The following is a 23,973-nucleotide window of genomic DNA, read 5'->3' as shown; positions in this document are numbered from 1 at the left end:
ATCCTGCAATCTGTCTGTTCATCTACTGATGAATATTTGGGTTGTCTCCAGGATTTTGTTACTACAAGGGGAGCTGTTGCAAACCTTTTGTCTTCGGAAAATAATTTAACATTTCTTATAAAATTAAATGTGCTTAACATAGAGCCCACCAATTTCATTAATGAGTTAACTTAGGAAAAACAAAGACATATTTCTAAAGTAGTTTATACAATTTTACATTCCTACTAGTACTGTATGAGAGTTCAGGTTGCCCCACATTCTTACTAACACTTGATTTTGTCCTTTGATTTCACTGTAACCATTCTAGAGGGTTTGCAGTTTCTATAGGAGACAAGAGTAGGTTGAAAATTTAGTGAACAGACTGAAGTAGTCACTTGTACTGTTCAGCAGGTATTTCTGGCTCTCACCTGCACGTGTTAGGATTGCACATCCAAGCCCCCTTGTGGTTGGCCAGGGCCGTGTGACCAGTTGGTCAGTTAGTTGTAATAAATGCTATGTGTCACTTCTGGGTAGTAGAGCATTTAATTGCACTCCAGAGTTTTCTCTCCCCTTGCATGGAGACCAGTAGCACACAGAGATTTTCTATCAGTAGGGTCCCCAGCCAACTTGTGATAGACAGGCAACAAGAGTGACAAGTAAATATTGAAGACCCTAAGGGTTTTGAGCTGTTAACACAACATGACCCAGCCTATCCTGACTGATAGCATTCCTAAATTCCTCAGCCTAACAGTGGACAAGAAATTGAATTTAATTGATCTTTTTAATACTTTGGAACTAGAATTTACACTACTTTTAAACTGAATTCTTTACTATCCAAATTAATAGACTACATACTATTGATAAAATTGTTTGGTAGTGTGGTGCGCAACCTCTAAAAAGTCTTCAGTGATCTCTACCTCCTGGTCTTCATGCCCTATAATAGATCATCATAATCTCTCCTTGAGTGTGGGCTGGAATCCTTTCATCGTATTTATGTAATGTAATGAATAGAAGTGATGGGATGTCACCTTGAAAGTTAGGTACTGTGCCTTCCACTTTGGGCACCTTCTCTTGCTTACTCTGAGAGAAGCCAGCTGCCGTGTTTTGAGCTACCTTATGGAGAGGCTCATGCAGCAAGAAAACATTGTCTCCAGCCAACAGCCAGCAGGGTCCTGAATGAGCATGAAGTGGCTTCTCCCCCAGTCAAGCCTTGAGCCCCCAAGGTTTTTTATTTAAAAAAAAAAAAAAAAAGTACTCAATATTGTTCCCCTTTGAGTAATGTGTTGTTTTTCTCTAGCCTCTTAAAAGATTTTTTTCTTTGTCTTTAATTTTCAGAAATTCAATTGTGATGTGACTGAGCATGGTTTCTTTAGTTTTATCTTGTTTTGGGTTCATTCAGCTTTTTGAATCTAAATTTTATTTTCTGTCAGATTTAGAAAGTTTCCAGCCATTATTTCTTTAAATGTGATTTCAGCCCTGCACTTTTTCTTCTCTCCTTTGGAACTTTAATGACATAAATGTTAATTTTGTCATTGTCCCACAAGTCTGAGATTGTGTCCGTTTTTACTCAGTTTCTATTCTGTTGTTCAGGTAAGATAGTTCTTTGTGGTCTATCTGCAGATTCACTGATTCTTTCCTCTGTCGTCTATATTCTGCTACTGAGCCCAACCAGTGAGTTTTTTCTATTTTGGTTATTGTATTTTTACTTCTGAAATTTCTATTTGGGTCTTCCGTGTGTCTGTTATTCAAGTTGAGATTTTCCTGGTTTATATGATGAGTAATTTTGCATTGGATCCTAGACATTTTGGGTATTAACAGAATCTTGTTCCTATTTAAATCTTCTATTTTATAAGGCAAACTGTTTAGGTTCCATGGGATTCAGGCCCACTTCTGTGATTCAGTGTCAATTTTCAAAGCCTTTGCAGTGCTATTCTGGTCTTCGTCCATTTGGATGTTACCCAGAAACCAACCTGACACCTGGGCAGTAGTCCTCTTAGAGTTCATTTTGCTGTGATTATGGTCAGTTTCATGCATAGTCCACTTGAGGGTCTGTCCAGGGCCTCATACGCAGATTTAAAGGAAGATTTCTCCAGCTCCCTTCTCTTTGTAATCCTCCCCTCAGTTTCTAGTTGGGATGGTTAAGGTGCTGCCTCTTTACAGCTGGTCACTCAGTTCAGGGCAGGGATGTTCCACAGGGTTTCCTCACAGTCTTGGCCACATCCAGTGACTAGGGGGATGGATGTTCAGCTGAAGAGGGGTGGGCGTAATCAAATGGGTTTTTTCCTACAGGTCACCCTTTTCCCATTCCTTTAGCTCATGAAAACAGGCTCTTTATTTCCCCTTCATCTGCACTCATTGATGTTTTCAGATTAAAGGTTTTCCTTGCACCCAAGCCAAAAGAAAGTAAAAAGGTGGCAGAAGAAAAACCCCAGGAAACTTCCAGATTATTCCTCAAGTTCCAAAGTGCCTACCCAGGCTACTACTTTTTTTCCCCACTTTTTAGAGTCTTTTGATAGTTGCTTTTCTTTTAAGAATAATTGTTCCTCCCTCCCACTGTTTTCTATCTCCCCGGCCTAGAAGATTTCAACAGTCCAGTGCCCACACCTTAATATCTTATATCTTGTCTTTACCCACTCTGTGCTATGGTCTCTATGATTTCCTTACATCTTCCAATTCATTGAATTTTCTCTTTGAGTCTAATCTGCTGTTTAACTGAACCAGTTAATTTTGTTGAATGAGACTTCCACAATGCAACTAATAAAAAAAAAAATTGGCTTCTGCGTTCACATGCAGTAAACATTCTTGTTACTGACTTTCTGTCCACCGTAGGCCTGGGAGGGAAAGCCTATTTTCCTGCTGTGACCCTGAGCTAGTAGATAGCAATTTTTCAGTCCTCGTATTGGAACAGGACTTTCCTCGTTCTAAGCATGCCACGTTTCTGCTTCTTACTGTCCGTTATATCTGCAGCCTTAATTCCTAACATTCCTTGCCTGGCATCTTTGGAATTCCAGTTCCCAAAACACATATCCAGTCTAGCCACCTCTATGGGCCACGGAGTTTCAGGTTCTTTGGGTTCCCCCTCCATTTCTGCCACCTTCAAGTTTCCTTTTCTTCCTTAAGAACTTAACTGTGGTTTTATTTTTGTGTTTTTTAAATGAGGGGATGAAAAGTATTTCACTGGCTTATCCATGTCTTTGGAGCAGGGGTGGCAACAGTTACCCTATGTGTTCATTCTGTGTCCAAAAAGAATGGGGTGCTGTTGGCATTTTTCATACCAACATACTACTTACACATGCTGTGAGGTAAATGGCATTATCTCCATTACAGACAAGGTAATGGTTTCAGAGTGTTACTCACTCACGTTAAGTCACTAAAGGTCATCAGGAGCAGACTTAGAATTTAAACTCAAGGCTGTGTGTTACTTTCTGCTACTTTTTCTGCTTCACTGTGTTGTTTGATTATTTACTCCAGTACTTATTTTTATATTACATCCTTTTGCTCTTTGAAAATCGGATTTGGACAGTGTTTTAAAAACCAGTGTGTAATCTGACCAAATTTCATCTAAAAATGTCTGAGTGGTTTTGTGCAGCACCTCTTTTTAGAGACTCTTCTCATTTTCATATTTGTAAAACCCGTGGGCTTCATTCCTAAATGCAACTAATTTCTGGGAAATAGTGAAGTTGTTTAAGGATGATACTGAGCTGCTTAACTGGCATCTTTCAGTGTCTCATCCTCGCGCTGCCTCATGCTCAGGACTGTTAGACCTCAGACTGACAGCACTTCTGTGAACAGCAGACGCTGTCCCAGGCTAAAGGCTGTCTTTCTGACAAAATGCAGAAATAGTTCTGACTCTCCACACTGCCCCCCTAACATGGCTGGCACCACACACTCTACTCACTCCTTTGCTATTTGCAAGTTTATTTAACAGCCTTACCCAACTGTCTCCTTCCATGGAAAGTATTTTCTTCATTGTCTTTTGGAATGCATTTGAAGTCACTTCTCTTAACCAATAAAAACATCTAGTTCTTCTATTTTGGGGAATTTTTAATATTCCTATGTAGTTCACGTTGGATAAAATGTCTTGAACGCAAGTTATCTGTTTTTTTTTTTTTTTTTCCATTCTCTATGCCAGACTTTTAAGAAAGAATCTGTTTGCATCTAATTCTGCTTTGGCTGCTTCCTACCACAGTGAGTAGCAATTCTGGATCAAGTTCCCAGTGGCAGCACCGTTGGGGGAAATTCTGCATTTTTTTAGGATGACTGACATCACTCCTGGTGCTGTTGGATTCCACCCTGTTTTCTGGGCGCTTATGACTTTGGCTGTTTCTTAAAGCACTTAAATCTTCTGAATCTCACCAAGTTTTTTGTTTTATTTTTTCAAATGATCTTCAGAGGTGTTTTTGTAGAAAATTGAAAATGTGATACCCCAAACTATGCAAACGGTTTTACTAGTGAGGTTAAAGTACAATGCAATAACAGATCAAAAGCATGGTTAAACTTCTCTTGCATTGGTTCGGAAAACCTCAGACCTCTATAAGAGGTCCAGACTTGCAGAGAGTCATGTAGGTCCATTTAAATAATTTGTAGTTGATTTTTTTCACCCTTCCATTGTCCATTGATTCTATTGAATTCAGAAGAAATTATATGTAATCTCCAACCTGCACTTCAGAAGTTAATTTGCAAAAGGATGACGGTCATGATCTGATTTGATGTAGATTGTGAAATCTCTTGTATAAATTTGTACAAATACAGAGGAAAGAGATAGATTATCAGGTTAGCCTTCAAAATCCTATTAAACCATGATTGAGCAGCACTGCTTTTGCAGAAAAGGTGTCCAATAACCCTCCCCAATTCCAGGCACCAGGGACTGCCTCTTCCCCCAAATTGACTTCATATTCCAAACAAACTTTGGGATGGGTGATCTGACTGCGTGGATTGTAGCTTCTTTAATATCAGGGACTTATTTCCATCCCCAGGGCGTTGTGTCTGTGAGAGGTGGGGAGGAGACGTGGGAAAAGCTCCAGATGAACAATATGTACAAAGGCTGGGAGGTTAGCTTGGCAAGGTAAACCTGCAGCTGGGAGGCCCCCCTGAACCAGGAGGATTAGAGGAGGGGGAGATGAGTACTCAGTGAAGCAAAAGGAAACAGTAGGAATCACAGAGGAACAGAAGGGAAAAGAGGCAGCAGCAGGAAAAGCACCTCATACGCTCAGGTGCACGCACGCATGCATCTCTGTTGGTCATACATGGCAGGTCCCCACTGTGCCCATAGCCAGTAATGAGAAAGTAGGTCCTCCAGCTCCTCAGCCTCCCTTCCTGAGAAGTTTCCACCAGCCTTGTCCTCAGGGCTTTGCTGCTCTCTCGACTCAGTTTTCAATTTCATAGACATTCTAACCCCGGGATAGTCACCGCACTGCCTCCCACTTCCTTACCTCTGGCGTCAAATTTGGCTCCTGTATGGTCCCCTCAGCTCGACAGTCTTGCTGCCTAGTTGGTTTCTAAGGACTTCTTTGTCCTTCCCCTTCTCTCAAAGTCCTCCCCTCCTATACACGTTTCCCTGTGAATCATGGGGTCCTCCCTCTACCCACTTAGAGGCCTTCCCCCTCCACAAAGTCTGGTGTTCCCCCTCCCAGTGCTCTTTCTCATCCAGGAAACTTGGACCCTAGGTCTCTTCCCCCACCCATTTCTGCTCTTCCCCTTCCTCTCTCTGCCTTCTGCTGTGCTGGCCTGCCTCCCTCCTGAACTTGGGCCTCCTTCTGCCCTCCACCCTTTTCTTTTGCCAGACCCCTGCCCTCAAGCCAACTTTTTAACCCCCCCCCCATTCTCTTGGTTCCTCTTATCCTAATTAGAGGGAGTCCTCTCCCACCTCCTTACGTGGGCCCATTGCTTACGCTCTTAACTCCCTTTTCTTCCTTCCCACCCTTGAGAGCTTTCTCTCACCTCCTCGACACCACCATCTGGCTTTTCTCTCCCTGCAACTTTTCTTTCATCTGCCTTGTCGCTGAGCTAATGATGTTCTTTCTTCCACATCTGAATCATTCTCCCCATCTCCACCGTAGGCCCTTATCCACCTCCTCCCTCATTTCCTTCTTGTTCCTAATCTGCATCTTTTTCCCAGTTTGACTCCTCCCTCCTACCTTCCCTAATTAGAAATCCTTCCCTCTCTTCCTGACCCAGTGAACACACACACACACACACTCTTTCTACTTTTCCCTCAAAGCCCTCTATCCTGAGACAGACAGTGTCCGGTTTTTTCCTCTCTGGACCCTATTTTCATTCCTTATGATCTTAACTTTAGGCTCAAACCCTTCCTCCCCACTCCTGAATCTAGAAAGATTCCCACACCTTTCCTCAATGCCAGACTTTATGCCTCATCTTCTTTCCCTCAGTCCCTATTTCCTAGAGATTCTTAAAACCCTTTATACATGAGGTTGAAACTAACTAAATGCTAAATAAGACAGAGACTACAGATAATAAGCCTGCAAACATGCTCCGTCCCTCTCTGCCCCTCTTCCCCACATCTAGTCATGGCTGGCTTCTTTTTGTTAAGATTTTAGCCTATAAGTTATAAGTCACCTTGTAAGAGAATCCTTCCCTGGCCACGCAGTATAAAGTAGTGCCAACCCCCTACCACCACCACCAACACACACACACACACACACACACACGTTCCATCTTGGCTTTTGTTTTCAGATGAATGTTTAACTGAAATCTTGATGTATGTGTTTGTCCATCGAGAATTCATGCCCCATGAAAGAGGCCTTAAATTTCTTCCTTTTTTGTTGTTGTTGGGGGGAAGTAATAAGCTTTGTTTGCTTACTTATTTTTTAATGAATTTACTAGGGATTGAACCAAGGACCTCATGCATGCTAGGCATGCACTCTACCACTGAGCTGTACCCTCACACATTTAAGGCCTTAACTTATTTTTTTATTATTTTTTTAACTGAAGTATACTTGATACAGTGTGTCAATTTCTAGTGTACAGCATAATGTTGCAGTCATACATACACATATATATATTTGTTTTCACATTCTTTTTTCATTATAGGTAACTACAATATATTGAATATAGTTCCCTTGCTATACAGAAATTTGTTTTGTCTATTTTTATATATAGTAGTTAATATTTGCAAATCTCAAACACTCAATTTATCCCTTCCCACCCCTTTTCCCACTAGTAACCAAAAGATTGTTTACTGTGTCTGTGATTCCGTTTCTGTTTTGTAGATGAGTTCATTAGTCTTTTTTCTTTTTTTAGATTACATATAAGAGTGATATTATGTGGTATTTTTCTTTCTCTTTCTGGCTTACTTCACTTAGAATGATGATCTCCAGGTCCTTCCATATTACTGCAAATGGCATTATTTTTTATGGCTGAGTAGTATTCCGTTGTATAAATATACCACAACTTCTTTAACCAGTCCTCTGTTGATGAACATTTAGGTTGTTTCCATGTCTTGGCTATTGTAAATAGTGCTGCTGTGAACATGGGGTGCATGTATCATTTCAAATTAGAGTTCCCTCCAGATATATGCCCAGGCAAATGGTAAGTCTATTTTTAGTTTTTTGAGGAATCTCCATACTGTTTTCCATAATGGCTAAACCAAATTACATTCCCACCAAGAGTGTAGGAGGATTCCCTTTTTCTCCACACCCTCTCCAGCATTTGTTTGTAGACTTTTTAATGATAGCCATTCTGACTGGTGGGAGGTGATACCTCAGTGTAGTTTTGATTTGCATTTCTTTGATAACTGAGCATTGTTTTCATGTGCATATTGGCCATTTGTATGTCTTCATTGGAGAATTGCTTATTTAGGTCTTATGTCCATTTTTTTGGATCAAGTTTTATTTTCAGTCATTATTTGTTCAAATACCTTTTCAATCCCCTTTTCTCTTTCTTTTCCTTCTGGGACCCCTATTATGCATAGATTGAGGCTTTCAGTGTCTTGTTCATCTTGTGTCTCTTTCATTTAGAATGCTGCCTAGTACATAATGGCTCAGTCAGTTTGCAGAGTAAGTGATTTCTGGGTCCCACTCTGCTGAGTGCTCACTTTCTGTTATCTCATTTAATCCTCACAGCAAGCCTAATTGAGGTAAGTACTTTTATTCTTGCTATTTTATACCTTAAGGAACTCAAGTACAGAAAGGATAAGTTGTCTCAGAATTTGCCTGTTGTCTCAGAACAGTTGGCATATCTGAGAATTTAATCCAGATCTGTATGAAGGCACACCCCACATTGCATCCACTTTCTCTGGAGGTCCAAAGAAAAAGGACTGTTAGGAATGGAAAGGAAAGGAAGATGGATCTGAATCAAGGTAGGTCAGATTGGGGTCGGGGCTCCCATGCTGTGGCAGGGAGTGCAGGGTGTACAGTATAGAACACTAGTCCTAAGTGAAGATGAGAATAATAACAAGAAATAACACTTTGGAGCGTTTACTTTGTGCCAGACACTGTTTTCAAACAGTATATTGAATTCTTCCACTTCTGAGTGGTAGGTAATACCATTTTACAGATAAGGAGACTGAGGTTCAGAGATACTAATTGTCTTCTCCGAGGCCATAGGCTAGGCTGTAGGGGAGCTGGTATCTGACCCCAGGCAGTCTGCCCACAGGGCAGGTACTCCAGTCGCTATCCTGCACCACCTCCAGGAGGAAAGTAAACAGACTCATGAAAGGAATGTGCTCCGTGTTGGGCACCCACTCCTGCTAGATTCTTGTCTTCTCTGTGGAATGACATCTGCTGACGTAACACTCCAGCCTCCTGGCCTACCTCTTACTGCTCTCCACAGAGAAGGAGACTGACGACAAATGACATCCATGTCACTGCACTGGCACTGGGGCAAGCCCCGTTTTGATCTTCCCTCTTCACCTGGGGTCAGCATGGGGCAGCAGTTCTGGACTGGTGTATCTCCTCTACAGACTCAAACTTTTCCCTCGAGTCGGGTGTCCCCAGGTTTAGACATTGGGGTAAAAAATGGAGAGAGCAAACCCTTCTTGCTAGACATCTAAAGCTACATTGTTTTTGCCACTAAAGCTGATTTGATCTCCAGAATGGCAGAAATGAGCCTAGCAGACCAGACTGCGAGGCTGAAGCACAGGCAGCATCCACTCCTGCCGTAGGAGCCTCAGCCAAAACAAGGGCAAGAGGGATTTGCCTCTCAAAGTGGTAATATTTGCAAGAAAAATGCAAAGTTGAGTAAGTCCAGCCTCTTCCCCACCCCCACCTGCCTACCAAACCCATCCCTTAAAGGCTTGGGGTTCTAGAAATTTCTCTGAAATGTGAACACAGCTCAGAGGCATCAATACCTAGGAATTGTTAGAAATGCAAATTCTCTGGCCCTGCCCCAGGCCCACTGAATCAGAAACGGGCCAGGGCGCAGCATTCTGTTGTCTGCAAGCCCTTTTGGTGATCTAGATACACTAAGAATTTAAAAACCACTGCCATAGGTAACATCCCTGACCCTGGCTGATGTCTGAGCCAAAACGTTTTGCCCCAGAGGTCTGCAAGCCTCTTAAATTGCTAACATCTCAACCTCCAAACTTCTTGTCCCAGATGGCTTCTTGCACCCAAAAGTAGTACCTACATCTTTTATCTGGATGAATGGCACCAGTTTTGTCATTGGAAAACACTGCCCCTATATTTATCTAGAGATTTCATGGAGTTTTGAGACTGAGCCGGGGCCCTTGCCTATCACACACAGCCATATGGGGAGAGTTGTTCCAGGGTGGCCTGTGGCCTGTCCCAGGGCTTTGAGAAACCAGAGGGGGTGCCCGATTCACGGGATGTGTGTGCATGTCTACATCAGACTCATCTTCAAAACTGCTCAAAAGGTACATTCTCCACAACATTGTGTAGAAGCTTAATGCTACTGAATTGAATAATTTAAAATGGTTAAAATGGTCAGTTTTGTATATTTTATCACAAGGTGGGGAAGGGGGCATCCTACACAAAGCCTGCCCAGAGGCCCTGTCTCCAAGGCCAGGCATTTTGTACTTAGCTTTAACAGAGCTCTCACAGCAGGCATTGGAAATACTGGTTTCTGAGACAGTGCCCCTCTTTGAGATCAAGGATCATTCCTTCATTGATTCATTCAATTTATATTTCTGTTTGTTGAACGCATACTATGTGGAAGACCCTAGGTCAGCACTGGAATCCAATGATGAATGAGATACAGTCCCTGCTCTCAGGGAACTTAGTCTAGTGAGGCAGATAAAACCGAGTGAGCGGAGTCATTACTAATTGTGCTGTAAGTTTAGGAAAACAAACCGAGTGCCAGGCTGGAAGGTAACGGCCCATTTCACAGAGACGTGTGGAAGACCTTCTTGAGGAGATGCTGCAACATGAAGAAGAAAAGGCGCCAGCAAAGCCAGGGTGGCAGGGAGGAGTGCTCCAGGTGAAGGATGCCACGCGGGCAGAGACCCAGAAGTGGGAAAGACGGCACAGGTGTCAGGTGAGCAACAGTGAAGACAAACAGTTCACTTTGACTCTCCTGATCAGCTGTTTTTGCCCCTGATACATTCCGGGGCCAGCGTGGATGACCAGCTGTGGAAACACCTTTGGCACTTGACCACTAACACTAGACAGTCTGATGAGAAAGATGAAAAGAATTGCTGTTCACTCTGATGGTTTGTTTTCATGTGCCAGTCCTTCCCCAGGAGGGGCTGCTCATGCCCTGATGGTAGCCTGTGTTGAGAGCCTGGTGTCCAGCTCAGGGAGGGCAGCATCTCCAGGTGTGCAGGGACCAAGGCAGTGTGCTAGCCTATTTTGACTAGAAGGCACTGGAGTTGTTCAACCTGGGTTCAAATTCTGGCTGTCCTCATCAACTGTGTGACCTTGGGCATCTGTCCATAGCTTCCCCTCACGTGTAAAAGTGGAATGTTGTGAGGCTCCAGTGAGATATGTTTTAAACAAGCTGACATCTGAGAGGTACTCAACCGATAATGGTCATTTAATTATTATTATTATGTGAAAAAAAAAAATGGATCCCACCGCTTCTCTACTGTTGTACAAACTTCGTAAGTGTGAGAATAAGCGGGCCACTTGGACGGCATTCAAACAGCACTCAGACCTTTTGTCCAGATCACTGTCATAATAACTTGAGTAACAAACAGGGAACCAAGTAGTCAGGGTTGGAGCAAGTGCTTAATAACCATCAGGGAAGAACACTCGAAGCATTTGCTGTTTCTCCAGGAAAGTTATTTGTGGCAGGCATGCTAGTTGCCTACTTGAAACTCATTCTCCTTTTCTTTAATTAAAAAACTCCTGATTTTCTTTGGGGCAGTAACAGACCCAGGTAAGAGGCTTCCTCATACTCCCTTGCCTCTAGGAGTGGCAATACGAACCAAGCCTGGCCAGTTAAAAGTAAGCAGAAGTTACTGGGAAAGCATTTCAAAAGAAGACTTGGATGGAATCTGCCTTTTATTTTTCCTCATTTTTCCTATTTAGAATGGGCATGTGAGCCTGGGTATGCAGCAACCATGTTAAGAACATGAGAATGAGGACTAAATGCTCCTTCAGGCTTGCTGTTCTGCTTTCTTTGCATAAACTAGCCGCAGCCACTGGCTTATTGCCTCTGGACTTACTGCTAAATGAGAAAAAATGAACTGCTGTTTGATTAAACTTCTGTGGTTGGTTTTCAATTATATACAGTCAAACACAGTTCTAACAGAAAGGGCCAAAGCGGCATTCACTGCTAACCAAGACATACAGACTGTTTCTTTAGCCAAAGACAAAACTGATATGCAACAATATTACTGGGTTGTGTATATTTTCCTTTCAAACCCGTCTGAACCTAGGGTATGTGGGAGTAACATTGAAAAATGGACCAAGAAGGCATTCTTCAAATTGCAGTGCTTTTATGAGAATATTATTAATTGCAGATTAAAGAAAAAACCACACTTGTGGAAAAAGGAAAGGACTCAGAAATGCTATTACAGATTAGGCAAATTAGTAGGAGGAAAAAGATTTCTTCAGTGTATATAAAATGTAAACATTTTCCCTGGGATTCCCCATAAATGGCACAGTTCACAAGGACTTATTTGGAATAAAAATGTCTATCACGTCTCCAGTATTAGCCTCTATAACGTCTGCAAACTTGGTACACTGAAGTTAAAAAGTTACTAGCGCATTTCAGATTTTCTATGCAAAAAACGGTCCCGATCAAGGCAACTTGAACATCAACTGCTACATGAGAAAGCAGAGGCACCAAAGCAAATCACTCTTCCATGATGATCTGCCACTCACTAGGCTATTTACATTTACCTGGACAGATTACAAAAATATACACAGTATATAAAACCACTACTTGAGTCTGGTGGAAAATGAAAGATTTCTTTATCAGACACTCCAAAGCACATCAAGTCAGTCACTCGAACTTAGGGAGAGAAGACTAGGAAGAGGCCCTCTTCTGTTGAGAAAATGGGGACTCATAAACATCCATGGGTGGGCAGGTACACACCAGGTGCTGATCTCCATAGATGTCATCAATCCGGGCAATGGTTGGCCAGAATTTGTTCTCCGGTTTCACAAAGGGCTGCAGGGGACAAAAGATGGAGATGTTCTGGGAGAGTCTGAGAGGCTTCTCTTAGGAGAGGAGAATGCAACAGCCCCACAGCCTCAGATACAATTAGCCCAACACGTACTCAAAAATTATTGTAAGATGCTAAAATCCAACCTTCATTACTGTCCCCCATGTCCCCACCCCACCAAACACTGCAGAGAATCTTTTTCATAGGAGAATCAAAGGAAAGATGGCATGTGTTGCATTTGGAGCTGTATCCCTAGTGGACGATGGTAGAAAACATTAATCCACTTGACCAACTCCCATGTGGTCTTCCTCCACTGTGCCCCCTGAGGATGCCCAGGCCTGTGGTTGACACTCTCACCCTGACCTCAGAGCTCCGAAAGCCAGTTCCTGTGTTCTGCAACGGTGTCCCACATATTGTTACTAGAGCGAGGAGACAGCAAGAGTGAAGCCGCTCCAAGTGGGCGATGGCCCCTCACGTACACATGAGCCCGAACCAGCCGGCACGTCCAGCTTCAGAGGAGAACTTACGAGTGGGAATGCTGCCACCTCTCTGGAATACGGCCGATCCCAGTGGGAGGATGTGACGCAGGTCAAGGAGTGTGGCGACATCTGAGACAGAGACACGGGTGGGAGAGGGGTGAGAGCAGAACACGGCCTTCCCCTCCCGCACTGTACGTCAACCACTGAGCTGCTGATGGATGCCCATGGCTGCTGGTTTGTTTCAGTTTAGGGGGAAGGAAATCTTCGTAGGAATTTTCTCATTGTGGAATATTTCAAATAGCAGAAAGTTATAAAATAATAAGCACATATACCACCCAACATAAATCAGTATGTGTCAGATTTGCTTAACCTTTTCAAATAAACATTACAAACACAGTTGAAGCTGCCTGCATTCCCCCTCTCCATCTTATCGCTTGCCCTCCTCCCCAGTGATAACCAGTATCTTGATTTTGGCTGTCACCATTCTCATGTTTTTATACTATTACCACCCATGTTAAACAGCATAGAGCACAGTTTGGTATACTTTTAAACCTTATATCCTATGAGTGGTAGTCTCCACTTCTTTTATATCTCAATGTTAGGCTCTGTTGCCATTTTTTTAAGCCTAAATCCTGAAAGAATCAGCAGTACCGAGAGAAAAGAGAAGCAGTAATGAGAGCAAATCATCCTGTGTTCCTCCACTGCCCCGTCTCACCGAGCGGGGTGTCGGCCTCCTGCCGGCCGTTGGCCCCACCACTCCACCTCAGCTGGGCATCTCTGGCACTTACCTGAGCCTCCCCGAGCATCTCAGACTTGATCTCTGACTTGGAGCCACAGCAACACAACCGTAGCCTGCCGGGTATTCTAAGTTCATGATCCCCCAGCTTAGAAATGTCTGGCCCTAACACGGAACTTAGGGCTCTGACTAGATATAAAATGAACATGTTCTGGAAGAGGAAAGGTAATGCCTAACAGTTTTTTCTTCAGTTCAGGCCATAAACATGGTAAAATATTCAGGCCAAGTACCAATCTGGTTGTTCTAAGAGGTAACTACTCCAATGTAAGAGTTGGTCTTTATCCGGAGTATAACAGATAAACAATCTCAGTAGAGTGCATCAGACACAGAATGGTAAGACTTCCCCAACTAAGTGAGTCCTTTGGCCTCGGCTCCCTCCTTTGGCAACCAGCCAGGTGCTCGTGGGGTGAAGAACTCCCACAACCACCAAATACATAACATTAAAACATCAGAAATACCCACATTATACTTGAGTAACTGCTGCTATGTTGATTCAGGAAGACTTAAACTTCCAAGTAATGAACACATCTCAGAAGAAAGGTTAATTCTAGTCAAGAATATCATCTTCTGATAAGAGTTAAGGAGTTGCCAGCACGCTATCCAGACACCATTTTCTACTCGCCGGGACGTTTTAGATAAAGTCCCAGAGGCTACGCACCTTCAGGGGGTTGACCCTGGGGTCGATGCGGCCCTCCTCAATGTCGGCGATTTCCTGCCGAATGCTGATCATGGCGTCACAGAATCTGTCCAGCTCTGCCTTGTCTTCTGACTCAGTGGGCTCAATCATGAGTGTGCCGGCCACTGGCCAGGACATGGTAGGGGCATGAAACCCTGCAAGGGAGATGGAACTTATGTCACTAACCTTGACTTTCCCAATCTGGAAGAAGATATCCTCCCCATTTTGTAATTCACCCAAGGAAAACATCTGATAAATTTGCTAATATATGTATCTGGGGATTCATCTCAGCACTGTTTATGAAAGAAAAGCTTAGGAAATAACCTAACATCTGACAATAGATGATCAGTTAAGCAAATTATACTGGGTATCCATACGATAAATATGCAGCCATTCAAAGTATTTATATTTGTTAAATTGGGTAACATTCAAAAATATTAAGTGAAACAGGGAAACTACCTAATGATGTCTCATTTTTATTTTAAAAATGACAAAATGTATATATTTATATTTACTTGATATGTGTATGTATATTTTATGAGGGAAGCTGCCTTAAAGAATAGATAATAAAGTTTTGCCAAGAAACAAGACTAGGGTTTTTATTTCACATTGATTATAGCCTACCAAAAGTTAAATAATGAGGTAACAAGTATTAAGGAGCCTGGAGTGAGTCCTACTGTCCTGTTTTACAGATGAGGAAACTGAGGGTTGGCCAGTACACACAACGCCTTTGCCTTTACGCTGAATACAGGCTGAAGGTGTTTGTGTTTCCAAAAGTTTTCACATGTAAGATGAATCAACAAGACACGTGGTCCAGAGAGAGATTTTCTGCACAAAAGCCAAAAACAACTTTTTCTCAACTCTTAGACTTTATGCTGAAACTTTACAAGATAAAGAACAGCTCCCAGGTTGATAATCCTGTCAACTAAGTTTGCCCTAGAGTGCAGTGGTTCCCAAATTCTGGTGTGGATCATTACATGGGGTGCTTTAGAGTCATGCCTGCATGCTTTAAGGGATTGTCTTCTCAACATTTTATTAGAAAAATTTTCAAACATTCTGTTAAATTGAAAGGTCTGTAGAGTGAACACCCATACACCATCCCCCCAGATTCTACAATGACACTGTTTGCTTTATCGCGTGTCCGATCTATTCATATCTAATGCATCTATCTTACTTTTGGTGCATTTCCAAGCATGTGGCAGCCATCAGTATATTTCTCCCTTAAACACTTCAGCATGCATATCATTACCTAGAATTCAGTATCTGAATTCAATATCTGTTCACATATTTTTGTGATGAAGTTTACTTACAGTGAACTGCAGAAACCTTAAGTATAACATTTCATGGATTTTGACAAATGCATACAGCTGTGTCACCCAAAACAGAAAGAGATTTCTTTTTTTTAAACAACAAGCTGATCTCATTACCCATTAAGTCTGACCTCAATTCCATGTGTGAGCAAATTCAGCCTAGTATTTTCTGCTGTAGTGGTTCCCATCTCTGGAACCGTCTGAGTTGCCTTGGAAACAGAGATTCCTGGATTTGGGGCCTGATTCAAGAAGTCCATGGTATGAGTCTTAAAAACTTATATCAGAATCAGGTGATTCTGACCATTATTTAAGTTTGGAAACCTTGTCCCTACAGCAGTGTGCCCCACAGTCACCTGATAAGACTCATCCATGGAGTGCTTGTACATACAGATTACTAGGCCTTACCCCCTGGAATTCTGATTCAGTACGTGTGATTAAGACTCAAACTGTGTTGTCATTTTCTCTGTTGTTTTTTTTTACTTAGCCATTCATTCATTCTCTCACTAAACAAATGTTCTGAGTGCCTCCTGTGTGCAGGCACCTGGACAATTCTGGGCTTAGGGCAAGTGTAGCCATCACTCTATCAAACATCAAAACATCAAGGTTGGAGATAGACGAGAACTTGGAAATACTGGGTGGTAACTTCAGTTACCACCTCCCTCCTACCCTGTCCCCCTACCCCCAACCCATCCCCCTTGCATATGCTGCTGCAGTCAGATGTGGGATGTGGACGACACATCGCAGAAATGAAGCCTTACCCTGAATCAGCTGACACTCAGCCGTTAGCTAGGAAGCTAAGTCAGGTTACAGGAGCAGCCAAGAGGAGATTTTGACTGCTAATTTCACTAATGAAAATCATCTCTCATTTCCCCACTTATTATCATTGTAACTCTGCATAATATCATTCATTCAAGAGAGAAATGAGTCACACCTGTTATGATACAATAGTAAAACTATTAAATTATTAAAGTTTTCACATTGCTTATTAAAAGAAATCATTCAAATCATCTTAAAATTCAGATAGGACTCCACATCCATCAACAGGCAAAGTTCTCCCCAACTTAGCCTTCCTGAGAGTTGAAAGGTCTTTGATGTTACTAATAGTGTCACTAAGAAAATGTATTTTAATAAGGGTTGTGCTCAGTGAACATCCACTAACCATACACAGGCGGAAGGCCTGTGTCTTTCAAAGAAAACTGCATCATCTCTGGGAAAACAACGTGCACCTATTCCTTCATCTCCAGACGCAGCTAAAACAGCTATTCAATGACTGAGGTGGTTATAAAACTCAAATGCCAGTCATCTAACACTCCTGTAGGTGGCTCGCTCCACTTCCTTCAGCTTACCTCTCCGTGGACCTTTCCATTTACCAGGAGTGGGACAGGTGGAAGAACTTACCAGCAACATGGGCAGGGAGTAGCAGTCATTTTCTTTGGGATTTTCAAGTTTGTTACCTATAAAAACTTCTGTTCCTAGCTGCCGATGGATTCAAGATGCACCAATTTAATATCTTTTGAAGGGCAATACCAGTGTGGTCATGGAGACAGTTCTTTCTCTATCCACAGCTCTGGGTTCCCCGATTCAGCCTGTGGATCAGTTTACTACAGTACCTACGCACTTGGTCTGTGGTCCACAGCCGGCACAGGCAGCTGCATGAAGGTCAGGAGCCCAGGTTCCCCTACAAGAGGTGCTCCCATTAGACCACTCACCGTAATCCTGAAGCCTCTTGGCCACATCCACGGCCTCAATATTTGCAGACTTTTTGAAGGGTCTTGTATCCAAAATAAACTCATGAGCCACATAACCTGTTGAGGAAAGTTGTTGCAGCTCAAGGTTAACATCAGCTTGTTATTTTACCCAAACAAATGAGCAAATAAACCAGCTCCTTAATGCGTATTATTGAAGACCAAGAAACCATCAGCACTTGGTGAGTTTACAGTTGACAAAGACTTCATCTGCTCTTATTACAAATAAAATTTTTAATATGTCGGGCCAATATGTGCAATCCTCAGTGCACACCACACCCGTGAGCCCGGAAGCCAACGGGAGGTGGGACAGGTGCAGATGCACTGCTGGGACATTCGCAGAGATCCCTGGAGATGACACTATTTCTACTCAGAGGAACTAAAACCTACCTGCAACAGTTAAACCTGTCATCACAGGCCTGATCCTTCTGCACAAGGTATTTCCAGAGCTAAAGATCCACTGACAACCTTTTCAACAATTTTTCTCCCAATATAAAATAAGTTTCTTCTATGTATGTAAATACCTACTAAACATATATCCACATACAGAATTTTATGTGATTCTTCAAAGCAACTTTTGAGGGTGTTGGTTTCAGGCTTCAGACTCAGAATTAGAAATAAGAGCTGTCAAACGGCACACCGCAAGTGGCAGGGAGCGGATGTGACTGAAGTCTTATAGGGGTCAGTTCACTTTGTTTCAGTTCGTAAACCAGTTGCCTCCCTTGGCCCAGGATACACCTCCCGCCATGAGATGTTGACCACCCACCCTTCACCAAGAATAAGCCATCGAGTAAGTCAGCATTTTCTTAAATAGAACAACATTCCCGGGGGGCTTCCAAAATTCTGTGGCCCACAAAACAGATGAACTTCCTTCGAGGAAAATATCTCCTTGTGAGACAATAATGCACTGCTTTCCTGACTCACTGCAAACTATGAATCTCCTTAGAGGAACTTGAAGTGGACATAACTCCTCAGGCCTGAGAAGAGTAGCCCCAGTCATTAGCAGCCCCTGAAGATACAGTCTGTGAACTGCTTTGCTTCTTGTGTAATGAACACGTATGAAAGGATGGGCTTGGTCTGAAAATAAAAGCATGAGCCTGAGACTTTGAATATACTGTCACTGCATATTTTTAAAACACGCTTTCTAACAGTGGTGAGGATTAAATTTGTAAGGAGTGTGATTCAAAAGTAAAAGGTGTATTCAGAGGTAGGTAAACTCAGGGGAAAAGTGCCTAAAAGGCATGACCAGTCGGAATGTTCAGGGGAAAAAACCATGAGATGATTTAAGTCCTCGTCGACAACTAATCTCAGGAATCCTCAGTGCCCTGCTACGCTCCCCCATCTGCAGAGCCCAGGCTCAGGCTGTGACCTTTCTTTTCGGAGCCTCTGGCAGCCACCCCGACACTGTGACCACAACTCGAGGAAGAAGGCTAATGAAGCTCCCTGCTCTTCAGAGCACTCAGCCGGCAGGAGGGGAGGTGGAGAGGGACACACGGTGGGGAGGAGTCTCGCTGGCGAGCAGAGAGCAGACTTCCAAGCAGAGGTTCAGTAATAACAGCTGAAAGGCCCCTTCAAGCCCAGCCCAGTCCAGCGCTGCGAACGCTCAGACTGCATCTGCAGCGGCCTCCACCACGGCCAAGTGGTTTGGGAAGAGCTCCATTTTCAAAATGAGGTTCAGATGTTATTTTCTAAATCCATATTCTAATACATTCAAATGGAAACTGCAGTGGGGTTTCAGCATCCCTCTCTGTCTCTCTCTCTTTCTACTTGAGCCCCAAAAGGAGTGAAATTTAAACTTGGTGGTTGTCAGAGGCTGGATCCCAAGATGTTTGTCTTTGTTTGCAGTTTTTAAGGAAAAAAGATATACAAACCTTCTATGGCATATGTTGAGTCAGGGCAATTTGAAGTAGAAATTGTATAAACTGATGAGCACAAGTTTTAATTTTCACTGAGTAGGTGTTTCCTCTGGGCCTAACCAAGACTAGAGCTGAGAGTCTGAAAAGATACCAAGTCAAAGAAGCAACGAAAGAAGTGGGGTGGGATGATGGAAAAGCAAAACAGAAGTGGCTTGGCCCCAAGCTTGAACATCCCCCTCCCGACCCCTCAGATGTTCACGGTCTCTCGAGGTGGAGATGGCATGGGGATGCGCTACAGAAAGATGAGGCTTCCCAAACCCTCCCTGAGAGCAGGGGCCTGACTTTACTTATCCCGCATCCTCCAAGTGACTGCCTAGAAATAAATGGAACTCACTAGCTAATTACTCTATAAAGCTTGGGAGGGCAATCCACAGCCAGTCTAGCTTTTCAGAGGCAGTCCAGGGACCACAATGAACAGAATCAAGACTCCTAACCGTTTCCCTGGGAATGAGATCAGGTCGGTGGGTCCTCTGGCCTCTGGAGTGTCACTTCCCAGCCCCTGGGGTCGATGTCCGCTCACAGAGGCCACCAGGAAGCCTCTTCAGGGACAGGAATTTCCAGGCAGAGTTAGGTTTGTCTAAGGTCAAAAAGGGGTAGGCATTTAAGAAATTAAAACAAAACATCAAGATACTAACAGTTGTCTAACTCCACTGCCAGGAACACCATTTAGCTCAGACGTTAAGTCTAGCCTCCCACAAGAGCAGACACCTGTGAATTTTTCTAATTCCTTCTTTAAAAATGCCTCACCTTTCCTGACGTAACTCCTTTCCTTCTCATCCTAGCAGAATAAATACTATCACTCTTCCCCTACCCCATTTCTTGCCTATCATCTCCTTGCTTCACAAAACCGTAAGCTTCAACAAGTTTAGCTGGTCAGATCTCTCAAAGAAGTGGTTCATAAAGGGAAGCCTGCAGTTCATTAAAATTATTGCCTCATAGTCATCCATAATTCCAAAGTCTTATTTAGAGCTGGTAAACGTGATTAAGATGAGTAATGGTCTTCTAATACTGCTATTAGACGTTTTGGAATACAATGTATTTATTAAGAACATTTCTCTTTGGGGCCCTCAGGAGGTACAGTAATCATTGTTTTTTAGGCCCTAAAATACTAAAGCCTCAGATTGTATAATGAATGTGTTTACCAGACCAAACACGAGACAGTTTTTGGTTTCATGAACTTTGGGATTGGGTAATAAAGTCTGTAATCACCAATCTGTTTCTGCTTGGGATGAGAAATACGATTCATTATTTAATTCTGGGATAAAATGTCAAAACAAATGGAAACCTCATCCATCTTTCTGTGTTGCAAATCTCTGGGGGCAGTCTCTGCCCAAAGCAGTCACTTACTGCTAAGCACGCGGCGGGCACCTGAGCAGCACGTGCTCGGTTCACTTTCCTCCTGGAGCGTGGCCCACCCCACATTCATTCCTCCTCTAAAAGCCTCAAGCTTGCATCGCACAAGGCTGTGAACATACTAAAAACCACTGAATTGTACATTTTAAGTGGGTGATGTGTATGGTATGTGAATTCCATCTCAGTGAAGTTGTCAAGTAAAGTTAATCCCAAGGAAATGTTAAATAAAAAATAAACAGTTAGGAAAAGAACCCTAAACTTCATAAATTAAAGCAAAAAGATTACTGTCACTCATCAAATTGGCAAAGACGTTTTGGTTTTGGTTTGTGTTGCCTTCCCAGCCTGGCACGTGGTGCTCACTGGGCCCTGGTGTGACAGTCACTCTCGTATGTTGTTAGGGTGACGTCAATTGGTGTTAAGTCTTTGGGAGAAAACAAGGCCATACATTTCAAGAGCTTAAATGCATTCATTCCTCTGAGATGATTTCTCTTCTACAGCTCTAACCTATGGAAATAATCAGAGATGTTTAAAAAAAAAAATCTAAGTAAAAGATATTCATTGCAGCATTGTTATAAGTGCAAATAACTAGGGGGGGAAATCTGATAGAACCGCTTTAAATCATGGTAAATCCATGTGACAGAACTGATGTAGCCACTTTCAAAGGACATTTAATGGCAAGGGAATGAGCTCAATATAAGGTAAAGTTAAAAAACAGGATACAAACTGTGCTTTTAATATGATCTCAGTTGTCTAAAACTAAGGTGAGAAGAATGAATACAACAAAATATTAACTGGTCACATCTGCTTGATGGAAACATGGGTCATTTCACTTTCTTCCTCCAACTTTGATTGTCCAAATTTTCCATGTTGAGCATACGTACCTGACTTACATAATCAGACAAAACAAATACTGATGCTAACCCTGAAGGCCAATACATAAGCAGGATGCATCCCACATCTCAGGAGCTATATTTGAGTTAATTAGTAGCTCTTGTAGCTTCTTTAATACTCACTTCAGAAGCATTTCATTGTGTTGCTTAGAGACATACTGCCCACAGCTTTCTTCCCTACTCTCTGGGGAACACTGCTGATCAGAGCTCCTGATGATATAGTTCTTTTCTATTTTCAAACTTCAGAACCACTCTTTTGGATACATATTTACAAAGCAAGATGGGCTTTTAAATTAAAGACCATCCGTGTAGACACACACTCCCTGGGCCGCAGACACCAAGAGCCAAAGAGGGGCCTCGTTCCAATGGCCCCGGGTCCGGCGTGCTCATTACTGACTCCCATCTCTCCGCCCTGGACCCGTCGGTCCCTGCTCTCGGATTCTGTGCCCACAGCCCACGCATCAACCGTCCGCCTGGCTCTTAGCGCCGCCTCTCCCATCACCTCCAGGGTGACTTTATTCCCTCTTCTATCCGTCTCTCTATTGGAGTTTCACTCTCCCCTCTTCACAGCCTTTCCCTGGCTACTGAAAATGATCTTCTCTTATTTAAAAACAAACGAAACTGCATCCTATTAAAGCAGCTCCCCCCTTCCACCTTCACCACCAAACCCGGCAGACATGAATGCTGCTCCCTTCTCCCCAAACTCAGCCCACTTCTCAGCCTATTTCCATCTGCATCTGCCTCACTGTTGGACCCTAACCTCTTTCAGAGGTGACTGAAGGCCCCTAAATGTGAAAGGCAAAGGTTCTTTTTAAGACTCGTGAGACCAGCCACCTGCTCTTCAGTCTGTCCCTCCCTGTTGGGCACGACCACCCACATCTGTGTGCTGTGCTGATGCGATGCCAGGGACCAGGGCAGCCACAGCCTCCCCTGGGCAGAAGCTCAAGGTCTGCAGGAGAGAGCCAGGCGACAACGGGGGGGGGGGGATCCTCTGTGGTGGAGGGAGCCAAGAGAAGTAGTTCTTGCCACCAGGGAAGGGTAGCCTCAGGGAGGAGGTGGGGCCAGAGCAAAGAAGGAAGGATGGGCACTGGGTCAGATGCTGCAGGGAGGGGGGGTGGTCTACAGCTGCCTCAGCACGGAGACCCCTCCTCACCAGGAGCCCCTTTTCCTGCACCCCCTCATGTAGCCATCTGCCTGAGAGGGTTCAATCTGGTTTCCCAATACTCTTGCCTTGGGTCTCCCCATTTCCAAGAATCGGCTCCAAGATTCTGTGCCCAGAGCCACATCTCTGCCAGTCTCCCTGTTCCACCCCTTCCCATCACTTCCAGGGAGACCCTGATCCTCCATCTATGATTCCCTCTGTTAGACGCCATAGAGGGCTGACCTGAAATTTCTCTTCACACTCAACTAATCAGTAACTAAGTCCTCTGATTCTACTTCTGACAGCTTGTTCATCCCCTGCCACTGTGCTAATGGTTTTAACATTCTCTTCATCCTGTGATGCCCCTGTTCAGCAACAGTAGAGTCCAGAGCCTCCCAAGATCTTCAAAGCTCCATCTTACCTCTCCAGCCTCATCTTCATCTGCTCCCTCTCCTCGCTCCCCGTTCTTCAAGCCACTCAACACTCCCACCACCCAGACGACACCTCCTCTCTGGATTGCTCCTCCCTCTCTGTTGACTGGGGTTCTGCTACTCTTCCTTCCAGGCTCATCTCAGATGGCTCCTTCCAGAAGGCTTTCCCAACTCTTCTGCCCTGCCTCTGCCCAGTCTGCAACACTCCATTCTTTAGGGGCATCCCCAGGGCACGAGGGGAGGTAATGAGCTCACAGCATTTATGCGCACGTTTCTCAGCGGTGTGGGCTCCTTGCTGGCCTGGGCTGTAGTGTGTTGCAGAGTCTTACAAAGAGTGATATCCCTAAACTGTTTACTAAATTGAAGTTCTTTCCACTAACTCTAGGCTTTTCTCTGGTATATGCTGAGAAGCAGAAGTTTCCCACCCTCTTCTGAAAGCCACATCCACTGGGTCAAACTTGGTTTGGCCAAGGAAAAAACCAAGGTGAATATAGACTACAGTTCATACTTACCTCTTGCACCCCGGAAAAGGACTCTGTAGTGTTTTTCTAATCGCTTGGCCATGTAGTTGGCATTTAATATAGCAGTTTCTGTGGCCTGTTTAAGGCCCTTGCCTCCCATCATCTGCAACAGATGGAAAAACAGAGCCATCAACCATGGAACGGGTAAACCCAATGGACACTAGCCAAAGACACCCCCAGATAAATCCCACTCACAAAGGAAGATAG

At 43.6% G+C, this 23,973-nt stretch overlaps 1 protein-coding gene across 1 annotated transcript in view; it reads right to left on the bottom strand.

The window, feature by feature from the left end:
• Positions 1 to 12,297: 12,297 nt before the first annotated feature.
• Positions 12,298 to 23,973, bottom strand: part of GLDC (glycine decarboxylase) — a 73,474-nt gene continuing 61,798 nt past the window's right edge. Inside the window, exons 21-25 of the mRNA XM_010960650.3 lie at positions 23,758 to 23,869; positions 17,479 to 17,574; positions 14,442 to 14,614; positions 13,036 to 13,116; positions 12,298 to 12,513 (exon numbers count right to left, since the gene is read on the bottom strand). Of these exons, the coding sequence (XP_010958952.2) occupies positions 12,370 to 12,513; positions 13,036 to 13,116; positions 14,442 to 14,614; positions 17,479 to 17,574; positions 23,758 to 23,869 (606 nt within the window). The 3' untranslated portion in view covers positions 12,298 to 12,369. The remainder of the gene's footprint in view (positions 12,514 to 13,035; positions 13,117 to 14,441; positions 14,615 to 17,478; positions 17,575 to 23,757; positions 23,870 to 23,973) is intronic.

Source organism: Camelus bactrianus, chromosome 4, assembly GCF_048773025.1.
Source record: "Camelus bactrianus isolate YW-2024 breed Bactrian camel chromosome 4, ASM4877302v1, whole genome shotgun sequence".
Lineage (NCBI taxonomy): Eukaryota > Metazoa > Chordata > Mammalia > Artiodactyla > Camelidae > Camelus > Camelus bactrianus.
Note: the sequence above shows the minus strand (reverse complement) of the source record. Positions and strands in the feature narration are given on the sequence as shown.